Source organism: Oncorhynchus masou, chromosome 31, assembly GCF_036934945.1.
Source record: "Oncorhynchus masou masou isolate Uvic2021 chromosome 31, UVic_Omas_1.1, whole genome shotgun sequence".
NCBI classification, from domain to species: domain Eukaryota; kingdom Metazoa; phylum Chordata; class Actinopteri; order Salmoniformes; family Salmonidae; genus Oncorhynchus; species Oncorhynchus masou.
In genome coordinates this window covers 32,399,111-32,420,380 of record NC_088242.1, presented here as the reverse complement: position 1 = coordinate 32,420,380, position 21,270 = coordinate 32,399,111, and the positions used below count along the sequence as shown (strand labels likewise).

Sequence of the window (21,270 nt, the reverse complement as noted above, 5' to 3'; positions counted from 1 at the left end):
TTCATTAGAACGTGTGTTGAAGATGTCGTTCCCATAGCAACGATTAAAACATTCCCAAACCAGAAACCGTGGATTGATGGCAGCATTCGCGTGAAACTGAAAGCGCGAACCACTGCTTTTAATCAGGGCAAGGTGACTGGAAACATGACCGAATACAAACAGTGCAGCTATTCCCTCCGCAAGGCTATCAAACAAGCTAGGCGTCAGTATAGAGACAAAGTAGAATCTCAATTCAACGGCTCAGACACGAGGTATGTGGCAGGGTCTACAGTCAATCACGGACTACAAAAAGAAAGTTTGCGGACGACACAACAGTGGTAGGCTTGATTACCAACAACGACGAGACAGCCTACAGGGAGGAGGTGAGGGCCCTCGGAGTGTGGTGTCAGGAAAATAACCTCACACTCAACGTCAACAAAACTAAGGAGATGATTGTGGACTTCAGGAAACAGCAGAGGGAACACCCCCCTATCCACATCGATGGAACAGTAGTGGAGAGGGTAGTAAAGTTTTAAGTTCCTCGGCATACACATCACAGACAAACTGAATTGGTCCACCCACACAGACAGCATCGTGAAGAAGGCGCAGCAGCGCCTCTTCAACCTCAGGAGGCTGAAGAAATTCGGCTTGTCAACAAAAGCACTCACAAACTTCTACAGATGCACAATCGAGAGCATCCTGGCGGGCTGTATCACCGCCTGGTACGGCAACTGCTCCGCCCACAACCGTAAGGCTCTCCAGAGGGTAGTGAGGTCTGCACAACGCATCACCGGGGGCAAACTACCTGCCCTCCAGGACACCTACACCACCCGATCTTACAGGAAGGCCATAAAGATCATCAAGGACAACAACCACCTGAGCCACTGCCTGTTCACCCCGCTATCATCCAGAAGGCGAGGTCAGTACAGGTGCATCAAAGCTGGGACCGAGAGACTGAAAAACAGCTTCTATCTCAAGGCCATCAGACTGTTAAACAGCAACAACTAACATTGAGTGGCTGCTGCCAACACACTGACTCAACTCCAGCCACTTTAATAATGGGAATTGATGGGAAATTATGTAAAAAATATCACTAGCCACTTTAAACAATGCTACCTAATATAATGTTTACATACCCTACATTATTCATCTCATATGTATACGTATATACTGTACTCTATATCATCTACTGCATCTTTATGTAATACATGTATCACTAGCCACTTTAACTATGCCACTTTGTTTACATACTCATCTCATATGTATATACTGTACTCGATACCATCTACTGTATCTTGCCTATGCTGCTCTGTACCATCACTCATTCATATATCTTTATGTACATATTCTTTATCCCCTTACACTTGTGTATAAGACAGTAGTTTAGGAATTGTTAGTTAGATTACTTGTTGGTTATTACTGCATTGTCGGAACTAGAAGCACAAGCATTTCGCTACACTCGCATTAACATCTGCTAACCATGTGTATGTGACAAATAAAATTTGATTTGAGTAGCTGCCCCCACTAAAGCTGCTATCACAGCTCCTGAAACTGATCGCTCTATGTGTATTCGAAAGTGTCACATAAACTTAAAAATGTCATGCTCAAGGGGGGGCCGTTCATGCAGGAACCAATTGGGTGCTGGGAGGGAGGAAGAAGGGGGGGGGGTTCCTGCAAATAAAATAATGCCCACATGCAGGAACGCCCCCAATTGCGGGCTGCAGTTGCACACTATTGGTCCAGCTTGCGCACATAAATGTATTTTGAAAAAAATTGGCAAGAATTGACATTGCCAGAAAACGGAAATGTGTTAAGAAGAAATACATATACACAATATTTAAAAACCAGCTCTTCCCTCGCAAGGGACCGATCATCTAGAAAACTAAAGCATATACGATGCGTCGGCCCACAAACAATGTGGTTTCGGGTTGATCAGAGTCTTTTGGCTGTGTGTTGGGCTGTCTGCCTACTGTATTGTACTGTGAGAAGGCAGGCAGATAGGGGGCACCTCACCAAAATCTCCCGCTCAACTCCACATTCAACCCCCCCACCAATTTACCTTCTAACTTCAGTGCATTTTAAAACCGACCACAGGATTTAAACATCTGATTGCTTTATTTATTGATTCTATTTTCGGTTAGTTTATGGTTTGTGTTTTTACACTCCGGGAGGGCAGAAATGGCCGCCAACATGTACCGGGTCGGAGGTATGTCACATTGTTTTTTTTTTTTATGAAGTCGAAACATGCAGATTTATCAATGCAGAAAATGTGTTATTTTATCTTATATATATATACCTGTGGTGTCATTTCTGATATTATACTTGCAAACGTGTGCTGTCATTTCCCGGAGAAATGCATGGATTTCCCAATATTTGCGATTCTCTAATGGGTCAGGCCTCGCGACTATCGTGGCCATACCAGTTAGCCCTTAGCTCGCATGCTACACCATAAACATACTATTTTCTTCTTTAGCTTTATGCACGTATTTTCACTTTATATCCCATTTAATCCACACATGCACGGCCATGCATTGCATGATTTGCTGTGTGCGTGTTTGATTTACTTTGTTGTTTGGAATAGGTGCCTTTGTATTTGGCTCCTTTTTGGCACGCATCCATGTATTACGGCTCCTTATTGCGTTAGCTAGCAACTAGCCAACTACCCCCCCCCCCGGTTAGAAGTGCAGGCTTTGTTGCCAATGCAATTAATTATCGTAACCGTTATAATAACGTTCTATTGTTTGACAGTGTGAAGGGAATGTCCCATCTTTATATGCTCGTCTTACTGTTGCTCATATTCAGTTGGCTACATAACTAGCTATGTGGTTAGCTTTACCAGGTTAGCCACCTAACAGTTAGAAAGCTGCTGATGGCATCCGACATTGTCTCATGATGGCGTCGCGGGAATGACTCTTTCACGTTTGCGAGGATAGCCAGCTACTGTTTTATAATACTTATCCCACAACATCTGCGCAACAAAAGTCGGCGGTAAAGGAAATTGTATTTCACCATAAATATATATATATATACACACGCGCTGCTGGGTGAAAAAGATTTACTGGCAACAATGTAACGATTTTTTTTACTACTTGGCTACAGAATATTGGAATGTGTCACGTGATGTCTAATTTGTTGTCATCTTGAAGCGAGTTGTTGGTGATGTGTTTTCCATCGGATGTCACTGTATTTTTCATATTGCATCAATATGATATTATTGCAACTCTGTTAATATGTAATCTGGCTATGGGTTGAGAGTGATTGTCTGTCTTTCTGAGCAGAGATGTGAACTGTGTGTGTGCAGTATGGTAGCAAGCCATTTTGATGCCGGTTGACAGGCATCTCTATAGTTAGAGGTGCCACTCAGATCTGATTGACTTGTTTAACTCTGACCTGAACCACCAACTCTCGGAAGGAATAGGTGTGACTGTGTACCCTGGCTCCCAGCATTTGACTACTGCAGCCTCTGCCAAGGGTTCTGAATCTTTATTTTACTAGTCAGTTAAGAACAAATTCTTATTTGCAATGACAGCCTAGGAACAGTGGGTTAACTGCCTGTTCAGGGGCAGAACAGCAGATTTTGTCCCTTGTCAGCTCGGGGATTTGAACTTGCAACCTTTCGGGTACTAGTCCAATGCTCTAACCACTAGGCTACCCTGCCACCCAGACAGGATACTGCAGGGTCACTAGTGTAAGCCCCATTAGGTTTGTTCCACCCTGTTGTTGAATTAGGTGTTAGAACAGGGCTGGAATAAAAGCCTGCACACACCTAGTAGTTGTAATCGATATATGTAATGGTTATATGGCAGGCTGTGTGTTAATGTGATGTTATTCTGTTCTCTTCCAGACTATGTATTCTTTGAGAATTCCTCCAGCAACCCTTACCTGATCCGCCGGATAGAAGAGCTCAACAAGGTACTGCTCGCCCTGGAGTGTGTGTTTGTGTGTGTAATTCAAGTACTCTGGCCGATGTGCCTGAGGAGGGAATAGGTGGAATGCCTGTCTGTTTTGTGACTTTCCCTCTCCTCCCCTGCGCTAGTGTGTGTGCGCATGTGAGATTGTGTGTGTAATATGATGCGTAGCAACAGATGTTACCTGCCTACAATTGTCATTTTCAATCGGCAGGTGAGAATGGGCACACTTCCTTCCTTCCCCCTCGCTCTCCATCAGTATTAGAGATGTGACCAACGGAAACGATACAAATTCATAAAATTCCACGCAAATTCACAATGTAGATGGGCTACAGCACACTTCCCTTAGAGAGAGACAGATTTATAATATATGCTGCTGGTGCTCTTGCTTTTAATGAGTGTAGCTTGTTTGTAATCACAAGTCATCAAACCGGCACTAGGCTATGGTCATAGAACCTCCGGGTGGCAAGATATTAGGAGATATCTAGGCTAATAGATGGAATTGAAATGACATAACTGAAAGTTAAACAATAAGGACAAGCTACAACACCAAGAGCCAAACAGGTAGGCTGCTATTGAATAATCTGAACGTAGTTATTTACTGTAGGAGAAGGTGCACAGTTCAAGTTACAATATGTTGTCTCAATTAGCCTGGCTAACGCTAGCTAGCTTAACGAGCATGATGCAGTCAAGACGGGTCCAATGTATTGAGATGATAAATAACAAGCGATTAATTAGTCTACCAGCGTGAGCCAATTTTGTTGCAATCTCTCTCTCTCCCCCTTCCCTGCTCCCCTCGTCACTCACAATTGAGCTGCTTCTCTGCTTCAAGCCTCTCACTCTACCTTGTGCATTACAGCTCTGGTTAGCAAAGTAGCTAAATGTACACTGGTCAAAAAATAAAGGGAACACTTAAACAACACAATGTAACTCCAAGTCAATCACACTTCTGTGAAATCAAACTGTCCACTTAGGAAGCAACACTGACAATAAATTTCACATGCTGTTGTGCAAATGGAATAGACAACAGGTGGAAATTATAGGCAATTAGCAAGACATCCCCAATAAAGGAGTGGTTCTGCAGGTGGTGACCACAGACCACTTCTCAGTTCCTATGCTTCCTGGCTGATGTTTTGGGCACTTGAATGCTGGCGGTGCTTTCACTCTAGTGGTAGCATGAGTCTACAACCCACACAAGTGGCTCAGGTAGTGCAGCTCATCCAGGATGGGACATCAATGCGCGCTGTGGCAAGAAGGTGTGCTCTGTCTGTCAGTGTAGTGTCCAGAGCATGGAGGCGCTACCAGTACACAGGCCAGTACATCAGGAGACGTGGAGGAGGCTGTAGGAGGGCAATAACCCAGCAGCAGGACAGCTACCTCCGCCTTTGTGCAAGGAAGAGCAGGGGGAGCACTGCAAAATGACCTCCAGCAGGCCACAAATGTGCATGTGTCTGCTCTAACGGTCAGAAACAGACTCCATGAGGGTGGTATGAGGGCCTGACGTCCACAGGTGGGGGTTGTGCTTACAGCCCAACACCGTGCAGGACGTTTGGCATTTGCCAGAGAACACCAAGATTGGCAAATTCGCCACTGGCGCCCTGTGCTCTTCACAGATGAAAGCAGGTTCACACTGAGCACCTGTGACAGACGTGACAGTCTGGAGACGCCGTGGAGAACGTTCTGCTGCCTGCAACATCCTCCAGCATGACCGGTTTGGCGGTGGGTCAATCATGGTGTGGGGTGGCATTTCTTTGGGGGGCCGCACAGCCCTCCATCTGCTCGCCAGAGGTAGCCTGACTGCCATTAGGTACCGAGATGAGATCCACAGACCCCTTGTGAGACCATATGCGGGTGCGGTTGGCACTGGGTTCCTCCTAATGCAAGACAATGCTAGACCTCATGTGGCTGGAGTGTGTCAGCAGTTCCTGCAAGAGGAAGGCATTGATGCTATGGACTGGCCCGCCCGTTCTGGGACATCATGTCTCGCTCCATCCACCAACGCCACGAAGCACCACAGACTGTCCAGGAGTTGGCGGATGCTTTAGTCCAGGTCTGGGAGGAGATCCCTCAGGAGACCATCCGCCACCTCATCAGGAGCATGCCCAGGCGTTGTAGGGACGTCATACAGGCATGTGGAGGCCACACACACTACTGAGCCTCATTTTGACTTGTTTTAAGGACATTACATCAAAGTTGGATCAGCCTGTAGTGTGGTTTTCCACCTTAATTTTGAGTGTGACTCCAAATCCAGACCTCCATGGGTTGATAAATTTGATTTCCATTGATAATTTTTGTGTGATTTTGTTGTCAGCACATTCAACTATGTAAAGAAAGAAGTATTTAATAAGAATATTTCATTCATTCAGATCTAGGATGTGTTATTTTAGTGCTCCCTTTATTTTTTTGAGCAGTGTGTGTGTATATATATATTTTTTCCTCCTGCTAAGATCACAGCATTATTGCATTAGGTATTTGTCCATTTTTTTGTTTTATGTTATGACTGGGACCTGTTAGTGGTAGTTTTGTGATAACTGCACTGTGATTTTAATTTGTGAAGGGGGAAAAAAACAGTTTTTTCGGTTGTCGTCATGTTAAAACTCCCAATTTTGTTTAAAGTTCACACCCCTAATCCGTACCCCCCCCCCCTCTCTCCTCCTCCATGCTTTTCCTCCAGTGTGTTTAATCTCAGAGGAGACAAAACATCTGTCTGACCAATCAGGCAATCAATCAATGTATAGTATCGTTTTTTTGTATATAATGTATGTAAACCTTTGTGTAAATTCCTCTGTCTGTTTCTGTCTCTTTGTTGTCTTTTGCTAGTAGCGCCATATTACCGAGTAACATTCTGGGTATGTGTAAATGTAAAATGTACTTTGCAAATAAATCATCTTTCAGTCAGTGTTGTGGCTCCTGGGCCAGGGAGCAACATCTCAGACTTGTTCCTTAGTCCCAGCCCCTCTCTCATTTCAAATCAACACACTGTTTTTAAACTGTATATACTCTCTCTCCCCCTCCCATAGACAGCCAGTGGTAATGTGGAGGAGTATCGTTTAATTGTGATAAATCTGTTGTTTTAAGAGTTCACTTTACGTCTCTCTCTCTCTCTCTCTCTTCAGACGGCCAGTGGAAATGTGGAGGCCAAGGTGGTGTGTTTCTACAGAAGGAGAGACATCTCACACAGCCTCATACAGTTGGCTGACAAACATGCGAGTAAGTGGCTCTGTGCATGGGGCCGGTCCATCCGTCCGTCCATATGTGTGCTGTTGTGTAGTAGTGTAACAACTGGCGGTAGCTGAATGTCTGGAGAGTTTCCTGATCCTTACAGCAGGGGTCCAGGTTCAGACGGTCGTGTTTAGTGTGTGTGTGTGTGTGTGTGTGTGCGCAGAGGACTTAGAGGAGGAGAAAGAGGAGGAGAAAGAGAGTCCGTTGGAGGCAGAGCTGACAGACAAACAGAAACATCAGTTACGCCACAGAGAACTGTTCCTCTCCCGTCAGTATGAGAGTCTACCAGCCACACACATCAGGTACACACACACACCCTACTGTAACAGGCAGTACCCCTGCATACCCACTCACCCAGCCATAAAACCATGTTAACACAGACAACGGTGCTCGTTTTCTCTCCTTTCACTCCCCCATCTCTTTGTCTTGCCCCTCGCCATCTCTCTCCTCTTTCTGTCTTTTTTTTCCCCCAGGGGGAAGTGTAGTGTGGCATTATTGAATGAGACTGAAGCTGTCCTCTCCTACCTGGACAAAGAGGTAAGGGGGCTTGTGTGTGTGCACCATGCATCCACATCTGCCATTAAAATGCCTACCATGCGTCATCTTTGTGTTTGTGTGTGTGTGTGGTATAATGTAAAACGTGTGTGTGTGTTTTATGTAGGATACGTTCTTCTACTCGCTGGTCTACGACCCTACCCAGAAGACACTGTTGGCTGATAAAGGAGAGATCCGAGTGGGACCACGCTTTCAGGCCGATGTACCTGACATGCTACAGGAGGGTAGGCACACACACACACACACAGACATACTTACCATATGTTCTTTACACACACTCACCCTCTGACTGTATTCATCTCTTTGTAGGGGAATCAGATGAGTGGGACCAGTCAAAGTTAGAGGAGAAGCTGTGGGATCCTGATTGTCCTCTCTCCAGCAAACAGATTGACCAGTTCCTGGTGGTCGCACGGTATGACATTTAACCTCTAACCCCTGACCTCTCAGTTCCTTGATCTCCTTGATCTCTAGCCCCTGACCTCAAAACTGTGTTTGTAGGGCGGTGGGGACGTTTGCCAGAGCGCTGGACTGTAGCAGCTCGGTCAGACAGCCCAGTCTACATACGAGTGCAGCTGCCGCCTCCCGAGACATCACACTGGTAAGACACACACACACACACACCATTTTTAATTGTCCTGGGTTTGGCTGTTCGTCTACGGCGGTAACCTTCTCTCACATCCACTGATCAACTCTATAACGGTCGATCTGCCTGTGCGTATGTGTGTGTCTAGTTCCATGCGATGGACACGCTGCATCGTCATGGTTACGACCTGTCCAGTGCGTTGAGTGTGTTGGTGCCGTCCGGTGGGCCGGTGCTGTGTCGGGACGAGATGGAGGAGTGGAGCGCCTCGGAGGCAGCCATGTTTGAGGAGGCTCTGGAGAAATACGGAAAGGACTTCAACGACATAAGACAAGACTTTGTAAGTGTGTGTGTGTGTGCGTGTGGAGGTCAGGTGCTCATGAATAGCCATACATGTGAGATTGCTGTGTATATAGTAAACTGTGTTTTGCGTCTGACACGTTGGGTTTAGAATTACCCTGCTCAACTTTTTTTGGGGGGGGGATCTGACCCACAGACATCAAAAACACGAGTTAATAAAATGTTTTCCCTCACTTTAGCTACCGTGGAAGTCTCTGACCAGTATAATAGAGTATTATTACATGTGGAAGACAACAGACAGATACGTACAGCAGGTAAGTCTCGGTATCTCTACACCGCTCCTGCTAACTAACTAGCTAGCTTAGCTGTTAGCCACAACGTAGCATCCAGTGCCAAGCTATCCTCTGGTGTTTCCTTGGCTTGCAGTCTAACTCTCCTCTCTGTTTCTCTCCGAGCAGAAGAGACTGAAGGCAGCAGAGGCAGAGAGCAAACTGAAACAGGTTTACATCCCCACATAGTAAGTGTATGTTTTAGAGGTCGACCGATTATGATTTTTCAACGCTGATACCGATTATTGGAGGACCAAAAAAAAAGCCGATACCGATTTTAATATACAGTGCCTTGCAAAAGTATTCGGCCCCCTTGAACTTTGCGACCTTTTGCCACATTTCAGGCTTCAAACATAGATATAAAACTGTATTTTTTTGTGAGGAATCAACAACAAGTGGGACACAATCATGAAGTGGAACGACATTTATTGGATATTTCAAACTTTTTTAACAAATCAAAAACGGAAAAATTGGGCGTGCAAAATTATTCAGCCCCCTTTAAGTTAATACTTTGTAGCGCCACCTTTTGCTGCGATTACAGCTGTAAGTCGCTTGGGGTATGTCTCTATTAGTTTTGCACATCGAGAGACTGAAATTTTTTCCCATTCCTCCTTGCAAAACAGCGCGAGCTCAGTGAGGTTGGATGGAGAGCATTTGTGAACAGCAGTTTTCAGTTCTTCCACAGATTCTCGATTGGATTCAGGTCTGTACTTTGACTTGGCCATTCTAACACCTGGATATGTTTATTTTTGAACCATTCCATTGTAGATTTTGCTTTATGTTTTGGATCATTGTCTTGTTGGAAGACAAATCTCCGTCCCAGTCTCAGGTCTTTTGCAGACTCCATCAGGTTTTTTTCCAGAATGGTCCTGTATTTGGCTCCATCCATCTTCCCATCAATTTTAACCATCTTCCCTGTCCCTGCTGAAGAAAAGCAGGCCCAAACCATGATGCTGCCACCACCATGTTTGACAGTGGGTATGGTGTGTTCAGGGTGATGAGGCTGTGTTGCTTTTACGCCAAACATAACGTTTTGCATTGTTGCCAAAAAGTTCAATTTTGGTTTCATCTGACCAGAGCACCTTCTTCCACATGTTTGGTGTGTATCCCAGGTGGCTTGTGGCAAACTTTAAACAACACCTTTTATGGATATCTTTAAGAAATGGCTTTCTTCTTGCCACTCTTCCATAAAGGCCAGATTTGTGCAATATACGACTGATTGTTGTCCTATGGACAGAGTCTCCCACCTCAGCTGTAGATCTCTGCAGTTCATCCAGAGTGATCATGGGCCTCTTGGCTGCATCTCTGATCAGTCTTCTCCTTGTATGAGCTGAAAGTTTAGAGGGACGGCCAGGTCTTGGTAGATTTGCAGTGGTCTGATACTCCTTCCATTTCAATATTATCGCTTGCACAGTGCTCCTTGGGATGTTTAAAGCTTGGGAAATCTTTTTGTATCCAAATCCAGCTTTAAACTTCTTCACAACAATATCTCGGACCTGCCTGGTGTGTTCCTTGTTCTTCATGATGCTCTCTGCGCTTTTAACGGACCTCTGAGACTATCACAGTGCAGGTGCATTTATACGGAGACTTGATTACACATAGGTGGATTGTATTTATCATCATTAGTCATTTAGGTCAACATTGGATCATTCAGAGATCCTCACTGAACTTCTGGAGAGAGTTTGCTGCACTGAAAGTAAAGGGGCTGAATAATTTTGCACGCCCAATTTTTCAGTTTTTGATTTGCTAAAAAAGTTTGAAATATCCAATAAATGTCGTTCCACTTCATGATTGTGTCCCACTTGTTGTTGATTCTTCACAAAAAAATACAGTTTTATATCTTTATGTTTGAAGCCTGAAATGTGGCAAAAGGTCGCAAAGTTCAAGGGGGCCGAATACTTTCGCAAGGCACTGTATATTTGTAATAAATGACAATTACAACAATACTGAATGAACAATGAACACTTTTATTTTAACTTAATATAATACATAAATAAAATCAATTTAGTCTCAAATAAGTAATGAAACATGTTCAATTTGGTTTAAATAATGCAAAAACACAGTGTTGGAGAAGATATTAAAAGTGCAATATGTGCCATGTAAAAAAAACACAAAAAAACTAACGTTTAAGTTCCTTGCTCAGAACATGTGAAGGCTGGTGGTTCCTTTTTAACATGAGTCTTCAATATTCCCAGTTAAGAAGTTTTAGGTTGTAGTTATTATAGGACTATTTCTCTCTATACCACTTATATTTCATATACCTTTGACTATTGGATGTTCTTATAGGCACGTTATTATTGCCAGCCTAATCTCAGGAGTTGATAGGCTTGAAGTCATAAACAGCGCTGTGCTTCAAGCATTGTTAAGAGCTGCTGGCAAACGCAGTAAATTGCAGTTTGAATGAATGCTTACGAGCCTGCTGCTGCCTACCATCGCTCAGTCAGACTGCTCTATCAAATATCAAATCATAGACTTAATTATAATATAATAAACAAAGAAATAAATACGAGCCTTAGGTCATTAATATGGTCAAATCCGGAAACTATCATTTTGAAAACAAAAGGCTTATTCTTTCAGTGAAATACGAAACCGTTGAGTATTTTATCGAACGGGTATCAACCCTAAGTCTAAATATTGCTTTTACATTGCACAACCTTCAATGTTATGTCATAATTATGTACATTTCTGGCAAATTAATTACGGTCTTTGTTAGGAAGAAATGGTCTTCACACATTTCGCAACGAGCCAGGCGGCCCAAACTGCTGCATACACCCTGACTCTGTTGCACAGAACGCAGTAGAAGTGACACAATTTCAGGCACCGCATCGATTATATGCAACGATGGACAAGATGCATAAACTTAATAATATCATCAACCATGTGTAGTTAACTAGTGATTATGTTAAGATTGATAGTTTTTTTATAAGTTACGTTTAATGCTAGATAGCACCTTACCATGGCTCATTGCTGCTTGCGCTCTCGTAACGGGTGGTCAGCCTGCCCCGCAGTTTCCCGTGGAGTGCAATGTAATCGGCCATAATAATTTCCGATTTGTTATGAAAACTTGAAATCGGCTCTAAGTCAGCCCTTCCGATTAATCGGTCGACCTCTAGTGTGTGTGGGTGCACAATGACCATATACACTACATGACCAAAAGTATGTGGACATCTGCTCGTCAAACATCTCATGGGTATTAATATGGAGTTTGTCCCCCCCCCCCTTTGCTGCTATAACAGCCTCCATTCTTTTGGGAAGGCGTCCCACTAGATGTCGAAACATTGCTGTGGGGACTTGTTTCCATTCAGCCACGCGCATTAGGGCACTGATGTTGAGCGATTAGGTCTGGCTCGCATTCGGTGTTCCTTTCATCCCAAAGGTGTTGGGTGGGGTTGAGGTCAGGGTTCTGTGCAGGACAGTCAAGTTCTTAGATTCCCAGATTCGTGCCAGATAGTGAAGCTTGATTCATCACTCAAGCGAACGTGTTTCCACTGCTCCAGAGTACAGTTGCGACGAGCTTTACACCACTCCAGCCGACACTTGGCTGCTTGGCCATGGAAACCCATTTCATGAAGCTCTGAACGAACAGATATTGTGCTGAAGTTGCTTCCAGAGGGAGTTTGGAACTCTGTAGTGGGTGTTGCAACCGACAACAGGCGCTTCAGCACTCGGCGGTCCCGTTCTGTGAGATTGTGTTTCCTACCACTTTGTGGCTGAGCCGTTGTTGCTCCTAGACGTTTCCACTTCACAATAACAGCACTTACAGTTGACCGGTGGCAGCTCTTACAGGGCAGACATGTTTGTCTTTAGTCGTTACATAGGATTGAGATTGTAAGCTTTGTTGTCTCCACTTTCCTCTCGTTTCGCAGCAATAAGCCCAACCCTAACCAGATCTCAGTGACCAATGGGAAGATGGCGACGGTGAATGGGGCGGGGCCTGGAGCCTACCATGCAGCGGGGGGAGGACGGGCCTGCGAGAGCTGCTACTGTAAGTACACTTTCCTCCCTTCATCCATCCATCCATCCAGCTCTCCATCCCTGATGAGAGACTGATGAACAGTGTTTAAGAGGAAACCATATTGATGGATTGTTAGATATTGATCATGTTTATTGATTATGCATTGATAAGGTGTATGAGTCCTTATATACGTGTGTGTGTGTGTACAGCAATGCAATCAGCCCAGTGGTACTCGTGGGGGCCGCCCAACATGCAATGTCGCCTGTGTGTCTCGTGCTGGATTTACTGGAAGAAGTACGGTGGCCTTAAGATGCCAAGCAGAGCGGAGGCGCCTGAGGAGAAGACCCCACCAAGCCCTGTGCCCAACGTAAGACTTCACCTTTAACTACCCCCCCACGTCCTCTTTAACACTGTCCACCACTCAACATAAAACCAAATTCTGCTTCTACAATGTTACTGAAAGTTCAGAACAGTTGATCTTCTTGGTCATGGAGAACAGGTATTCATGTGAGCCTTCTCTCCTTCTCTAGGAGCCTCGGTCGCGCGGCCATGGCCCCCGCCAGTCCAGTCACATGGTGCCGGTGCGTAACAGCGGCAGCCCCAAGTCCTCCACGAAGACCAAGCAGGCCTTCCTGCTGCAGGCCACCCGCCTCACCAAGCTGGCACGCCATATGTGCCGCGACATCATCAGACTGCGACGCGCTGCGCGGCGCCCCTTTGTGCCCATTAACTGTGGCGCCATAAAGGCAGAGTGTAAGAGCTCCTTCAATTCCTAACTTCTGCCTCATGACACACACACGCACGTACACACACACACACCGCCCTCCTCCTTCACCTTGACACCCCCCTTTTCACCCCACCTCGCTGTCTCCTCCCCCTCCTCCCTGTCTGTCTCTCTCTCTCTGTTTTTGTTATATTGTATTATATTATTATTATTATTTTGGTTTTTGTATTCTCCCCGGTTTCAATAAAGACTGCCTGTCCTCATGACTTTTGGGTTTCATCATCTGTTCGTTTGTCTGTTTTTGGTTCATTTTTATTTTTTAAACCACTGAGCCTTTAGAGCCGTTTGGAATCCATACAAGCACACAATCTTCTCCACACCTTTTCTCAGAAGTCATTTTCTATACATGCATGCCATGCACTATACATGCCCACCCATAGACAAACATGGATGCATATAATTGATGCTCTTCCTACTTTCCAGGCCAGGGTACATGATGGTTGTCGAATGTACGCGTATATTTAAGGTTGGTTAGAAGTAGAGGAGACTTATTTTACTAAGAGAAGCTCTATTTTGCACAGTGCGTGTTACACTTAATGAGCCTTTTTGTACGTGTGCTTTTCTGCGTGTGTCGGTGCCTTTTTTGGGCCAGTAATTGTGTGTATGTGTGATATGCTTGAGAGCAGTTTGATTTAGAGCTCAACTGACGACAAAGGAGGGCGATAAAGCGGAATAGGACATAAAGGAGGGAGGGGGAGTTCAGGCAGTAGTGGATTCTATGAAGATGGTGGTAATCAGATCTCCATTCTCTGCTTTTCTTTCTGAGTTTGAAGCTTGTTTATCATTTCCTGTTTCTGTGTTGCTCTGTCAGCCCACTCCCATTCCCGTCCTATAAGCAACTCTCACATGCCCATATCGGGACTTTCCTATGTCCCAGTCATATGGAATCATCTCTATTTCTCCTACCTTGTCTTCCTCTCTCTTGCTCTTCAACTGTCTCTCTTCCTCTCTCCAGCGCTCTCTCTCCATCTCCCTCTATGAATGTGACGGTGGTTAACTAATAAAGTCACAGCTGAAACCATCCTCTCTTGAGTCCTTGTGCTTCATGTGTCTGTGTGCCTGTCCATCACGACACCAAACATACCGATTGGCCAGAGGACCAGACGAGGCCTGCCCCAATAGCATGGACTCAGCCTCCCTGCCTGCTTCCATCACACCCTCAACATGCTGTGTGTATGTGCATGTATGTGTTTTATATTTTAGTTTTAGGTGTTGTGTTTATACTTATATTCAGTTTGTGTGTGAGAGAAAGCACTGCTACTACGTCTCCCCATAACCATCTTATTCAGAAAGTCGTCTATAAAACATGCGTTTGTCTCAAACTGACTGCTCTCAACTCGGACTGAAGCTCGATAGTTATGTTAGCAGATCAGTAGTTGCACAGCTATTATTGGTGGGCTACAGTTAGTTTCGAAGCCTTCAGGTAAATTCCGCCTTAAGAGATGAAACAATACAAGGAAACTGCGCCGCTTGCAACAGGCACCGGTAAATAAACCGATGTTCACACCTTTAGTCTCTGAACATGTCTCCATATTCCTGACTGAATGACAGTACAGCTGCTTTGTTTGTCACTGGCGGTGTGGTTGGTCAGTAGATGAGCTGCTGTTTGGTGATTGGTCTAGATATGTTGCGGGTGTCGGAGGGGCAAGTCGGGCGACCACCTAGAATCCGGACTGCCCAGAGGAGCACCCTGGCCAGCGTCTTGCAGTTTCTGGGTAACACACACACACACCGACTCACAATACCTAAATGATGGAGCAAATACGTCCCACGGCGTGTTCCTATGACATGAAGTAATCCGTAAGGAATGACATACTCATATGATAACAAGAACCTAAAATAGTTGGTAATATGGGTGTCAAATCTGTGATGTAATGTGTTCCAGAGTCCCGCCCCGCGATACACGCGCCCCGTTCTCACCGAACCCTCGGCTTGCAAGCCCCTCCCCCACGCCGCCTCCTCTCTTCTCTCCCTTACGGTCCCCACGGCCTTCTGGGTAAACGCAGCTTCCACCACCACACCAGAGCCGAGCCGGAGAAACGCCCAGGTACAAACTCACACACTTACACGCACACAAACAATCGCACAAACTCCTATTCATCTCTATCGTGTTGTCTCCTGTGTCCTTCTGTAGAAAACCCGGGGCAGACAACAGGACCAGTGGTGAGTAACAGTCTTTCTTTTACGTAACACTTTACATACTGTAGGTGGCGCTCCTCCTTGACTTCATTGCAGACTCATCCCAGATCTCAAAACACCTGGAAAGGTTTTTAATATATCTGCTAATCACATCATATGACATACCAACCTGCTCAATTGCTGCCAAGTTGATGACGTAGCAACACAACCATTGGTTGATGATGCAATGCAACGTCTGCAATGTCGTCGGGCAGCAATTCAACCACAGACTTCAAATACAGACATTTAAGGTTGTCTCCGCAATATTACATCATTTAACATGGCAGTTTTTTCTTGGATGATTATGAGGTGCTTGTATTTGATTGGCTCATTCTAATTGTTTATGATTGGTTCTTCCCAGCACAACGGCCGCAGCAGTGGTGGCGGAGGGACCAGGGGCAGTGCTAGGGGCGGAGTCATGATTAGGAAGCGACGCCCAAACTTGATCGATGCCCCTGACGACAGCTTTTTCGTCGTCTCCCGGGAGACCAGGTAGGCATGGCCTCTGATTGGCTGCTGAGCTAATGATACGTTATACTGTCTTATATGTGATTAGAGCGTGACGGCTGATTATGCCTGGGACTGACAGCTGATTGGATTGAAGAAGCCATGTCCTGACAAGCTTCGACAACCATGACTCACCGAGCACAGAAATCGAATATAATAGAGATCAGGACGTAGAAATGAAATGAATAAACAAGCCACTGCTGAGCGTTGAGATGCATCAGAAGTTGAGTCTGGGTCAAAATGGGTCAAATTGGTCTGTAGATGCACACTAAGAAATGAGGGTTCCTCAAGGGTTCTTTGGGAAGGGTGATGGTTCTATGTGGAACCATACTGACCCAAAGCACCCTTTGAGCTCTTCAATGGTTCTTTGCACTTCAAAAAAGGGTTCTTTCCTCTTTTAGTGATAATTCAAATGTAGGGGTGGCGACTCATTCAAATATTTTGGGTCGAGGTTTGCGCACACAGCTATTTTTGTGCAACCGTGAGTGAGTGTCATTACAGTTTATGTAATATGTTGTGTTATGCTATTTCATTTTGACTTATGACTATGGCCAATGATGGTGTCGTGTGAAAGACTCACGTAAAACTCACGGTTGACTAAATCAGTAGTTCTCAATTCTCTCCTCAGGGACCCCCAGCCGTTCCAGAGCTAGCACAACCTAATTCAACTTGTTCATACACACAATAATAAAATGTATGGAATTTTAACAATTTAATATGGCTAATAAACCAGAATTAAAACCCTGCATGGTTCTACAAAAAAAAGTTTGTATTGAGAAAGATTCTTTATAGAAACGTTCTCTATAAAGGTTTTATGAAGAACCATAAAAAAGGGTTATTTTTAGCTCCCAAAAGGGTTGTAACCATAGCGGAACCCTTTTTTGGTGCTCTAAAGAACCTTTTTCAATTGTTCTTTATAGAACCTTAGGAAAGGGTGCTTTATAGCTCCATACAGGTTCCATTTAGAACCTTATGAGCGTGGTTCTTTATAGAACCTTCAAAAACCTTCCGCTATGGTTACAAGCCAAAGAACCCTTAGTTGCCACTATATAGAACCATTTGTTTTTAGTGTGTGGTCTATGGAAATGGTTTTGCTATGCATCAAATTGCTAGGTTAAGGGATAGTTAGTTGAACATCCTTTACAGGGGATCATAACTGTAGGGTAGACAGGGCTGAGACTGAGGCCACTGCCAAGCTGATGAATGGGACTCCACAGGTAACCAAATAGGCTCATCTCATACAAAACACACTCACATAATTTTATGTATCTTAATGTACATACATACATACACACACACACACACACACACACACACACACACACACACACACACACACACACACACACACACACACACACACACACACCTGGGCCCGTATGCAAAAAGTGTCTCAGAATAGAAGTGCTGATCCAGGATCGGTTCCATATAACATTGTTACGACCTCAAATGCAAAATCCTACTCTCTTAAGAAGAAAAGGGTTCCAAAAGGGTTCTTCGGCTGTCCCCATAGGATAACTCTTTTGGATTTCATGTAGAACTATCTGTGGAAAGGGTTCTACATGGAACCAAAAAGAGTTCTACCTGAAACCAAAAAGGGATCTTCAAAGGGTTCTCCTATGGGGACAGCCAAAGAACCCTTTTAGGTTGTAGATAGCACATTTTTTCCTAAGAGTGTACATTAGCACTCCTGCTCTGAGACTCTTTGGGAATACAGACCCTGACCTCTCGTGCCCTGTTGCATCGTGGGTCGGCGTGTGTTTCCCTTCGTGTCAGTGACTGGCTGCTTGTTTCATTTCAGTGCTGCAGCCGTTACACACCTGCTCACGGTAAGCCCCCCACCCCACACACACACACACACACATGCACACTCACGTACACACACACGTGCAAGCACACACATACACACGTGACCTGGGTTACCTGTGGAGTCTGTTTGTCATTTGTGGATCGTTCAGTCCAGTCAACGGGATAATGCACTCACACACACACACACACACACACACACACACAGACAGACACACACACAAACAGACACACACACTCACTGTGTCCACGAAAAATTGCCAACCGCATCACCCCCCTTGTTCCCTGGATGAAGGGTTATTTTAGTCTAACTGTCTGAAATTGACCAGGCTTCAGTGGAAATATCATTACTGCACCACTGGAGCATCCACTTACATGCCACTGTGTGTGTGTGTGTGTGTGTGTGTGTGTGTGTGTGTGTGTGTGTGTGTGTGTGTGTGTGTGTGTGTGTGTGTGTGTGTGTGTGTGTGTGTGTGTGCGCGCCAGAACACTTCCTCTTCCCAGAATCACAGCTGGAATATGCTAATGAGTCTCATCTGATTGGCTGACACTAACGACAGATGATGGAGATGCTCTATGCTTTATTAGACCCAATTAGAGCTCAGGTAGAGGTCAGGCTGGTGGTGTGTGTGTGCATTTGTGTGTGTGTGTGAGAGATTACATATGCCCTGTATTTCTAAACAGGTAGAGATTAGTCTCCCAAGGGCCAGCAGACAGCTTGTCTCACACAATGACAATGTTCCAATTTACAGGTGTGCCAAGGTTCATGCGTAGGTTGGGCAAGGCAGAAATGGACATACAGGAAATCCGTTCTGAGCCTTATGCCTTAAACATCCCCACCGGACACAACATTTGTAACTAGCCCGATGGAGCTTGCAGACAATATTTGTATTTCCCAAGTAACTAGTTTGCTTTTGTGTCTACCTCTGTCATGTTTCCGAAATCATTATTGTTCAAGAGCAAGAATTACCATTCACATTTTTTTTTCTACCCTTTCGAAGTTACCGAGAAAATCCCCCATATTCCCCAGACCTAATGCTGTTGCTCTAGGTCTGGGTTTTTCGAGACTATGAAAGAATATATTCAGTAAAAGACTGTGTGTGTGGAACACATACATTTTCCATGACTCTGTGACTGGTCCTGCCTCACTAGATGGAGTGATCGATATTACTGATTATATCACAGAGAAATTCTCTAATAAACACTCAGACATTCACCAGACAGCCCTGCCCTCAGGACCCATATCTCTCTTCATCTCCCTCTCTTTCCTTGATGCAGTAAAACACAATGGACAAAACAACCTAATATGCACGCACACACTCACACATAGTGCCTATATTAGCCTAATTAAATCCCAGCGTGCGCTGTACTGGAGGAAATTGATGCATTTTTCTGTTCAGAGAAATGATGAACAACCCTGAGAGACCGAGAGAGATAGAGAGAAATGCTGTAGTAATAGACTCCCTGCAACCACTGCCCTTTACTTCATGTATCCTTCTCTGTGTCTCTTTCAAGGTTTTGGCAGAATAAAAGGTTAGAGCGAGACGTGTGTTTTAACGTTCTGTTGAGTTCCCCTCTGATGTCATATCCTGTCTCTCCAGGAGGGCCAGACGGCTGCTGTCACGGTCCCAGCTGAGGCGCGCCTGTCGGCAGCCCTGTGAGCAGATCACCCTGCGCAAGGCCTCCCAGGCACTATCGCAGGGGCCGCTCCTCGCCCCTCCACACCCCCACCCCAGCCTCAGGATGAGGGGACCCATCGTTATCCACGACTGACCACTGACCTCTGACCCTATCTCTCTGCCATGTTTGTCACCTGCCTATGCTCTACATGCAAGACCCTAACCCTAGTTTCACCTGGCCCCCGAAACCCGCCCTGCCCATCGCCCACTTAAGAAAAAATATTGTGAACCTCCCGACCCTACGGAGTCTGACCCTTCACCTCGGGAGGAAGTGATGTGCTGTGTTGCGGTGGGGACAGACAGAAAGTGGTTCCCACCTGTACAGATTAAACTTCCCTAGGACAGAAACCAGTGTGTGCGTGTGAGAATTTATGTGTTTGAGCACGAGTGTGCACGCGCAAGGATATGAGCGTGTGCACGAGTGTGTGAACTTGATGTTTTTCTTCTTCTGTACCTGCTACATGCCAGTGAGTGGGGGTTTGTGAGATATATATATATATATATATATATATATATATATATATATATATATATATATATATATATATATATACAGTGCATTCGGAAAGTATTCAGACCCCTCGTTTTTTCATTTTTTGTTACGTTACAGCCTTATTCTAAAATAGATTAAATAAATACAAATCCTCATCAGTCTACACACAATACCCCATAATGACACAGTGAAAACCATTTTTTTTTAAGTGTACATTTATTACAAATAAAAACAGAAATATCTTATTTACATAAATACTCAGACCCTTTGCTATGAGACTCGAAATTGAGCTCAGATGCATCCTGTTTCTATTGATCATCCTTGAGACGTTTATACAACTTGATTGGGGTCCACCTGTGGTAAATTAAATTGATTGGACACGATTTGGCGAGGCACACACCTGTCTGTATAAGGTCCCACAGTTGACAGTGCATGTCAGAGCAAAAACCAAGCCGTGAGGTCAAAGGAATTGTCCGTAGAGCTCAGTGACAAGATTGTGTCGAGGCACAGAACTTGGGAAGGGTGCAAAAACCTTTCTGCAGCACTGAATGTCCCCAAGAACACAGTGGTCTCCATCAGTCTTAAATGGAAGAAGTTTGGAACCACCAAGACTCTACCTAGAGCTGGCTGCACGGCCAAACTGAGCAATCGGGGTAGAAGGGCCTTGGTCATGGAGGTGACCAAGAACCCGATGGTCACTCTGACAGAGCTCCAGAGTTCATCTGTGGAGATGGGACAACCTTCCAGAAGGACAACCATCGCTGCAGCACTCTACCAATCAGGCCTTTATTCACAAATTTGTATAAGCCATTTCTCAGTGAATGGCACATGGCAGCCCGCTCGGAGTTTGCCAAAAGGCATCTAAAGGACTCTAAATGACCAAAAGGCATCTAAATGACAAACAAGATTCTCTGGTCAGATTAAACTAAGATTGAATTCCAAGCATCATGTCTGGAAGGAACCTGGTACCACCCCTACAGGGAAGCATGGTGGTG

General features: G+C 45.0%; 1 protein-coding gene across 2 annotated transcripts; it reads left to right on the top strand.

Moving 5' to 3' along the window:
• Positions 1-1,810: 1,810 nt before the first annotated feature.
• mta3 (metastasis associated 1 family, member 3) lies at positions 1,811-20,262 on the top strand. 2 transcript variants are annotated; one of them, XM_064950751.1, is made up of 19 exons: positions 1,814-2,185; positions 3,824-3,891; positions 7,004-7,097; positions 7,273-7,411; positions 7,583-7,646; positions 7,771-7,888; positions 7,974-8,076; positions 8,163-8,262; positions 8,396-8,584; positions 8,784-8,858; positions 9,003-9,061; positions 12,740-12,858; positions 13,038-13,195; positions 13,359-13,581; positions 15,235-15,327; positions 15,498-15,659; positions 15,747-15,775; positions 16,152-16,282; positions 19,705-20,262. In XM_064950751.1, the coding sequence occupies exons 1-19, from the start codon at positions 2,158-2,160 to the stop codon at positions 19,874-19,876; spliced, it is 2,124 nt and encodes a 707-aa protein (XP_064806823.1). In that variant the 5' UTR covers positions 1,814-2,157; the 3' UTR covers positions 19,877-20,262. The 2 variants fall into 2 exon arrangements, with proteins under 2 accessions (XP_064806822.1, XP_064806823.1); XM_064950750.1 differs by having other exon boundaries at positions 1,811-2,185; positions 15,498-15,775.
• The last annotated feature ends 1,008 nt before the right edge of the window (positions 20,263-21,270 follow it).

Excerpts from the sequence above, each read along its gene's own strand:
- mta3 (XM_064950750.1), top strand. The coding sequence starts at position 2,158 with ATGGCCGCCAACATGTACCGGGTCGGAG. Across the intron at positions 13,196-13,358 it reads CACCAAGCCCTGTGCCCAAC|GAGCCTCGGTCGCGCGGCCA; the intron begins GTAAGACTTCAC and ends CTCCTTCTCTAG. Across the intron at positions 15,776-16,151 it reads GGCAGACAACAGGACCAGTG|CACAACGGCCGCAGCAGTGG; the intron begins GTGAGTAACAGT and ends GGTTCTTCCCAG.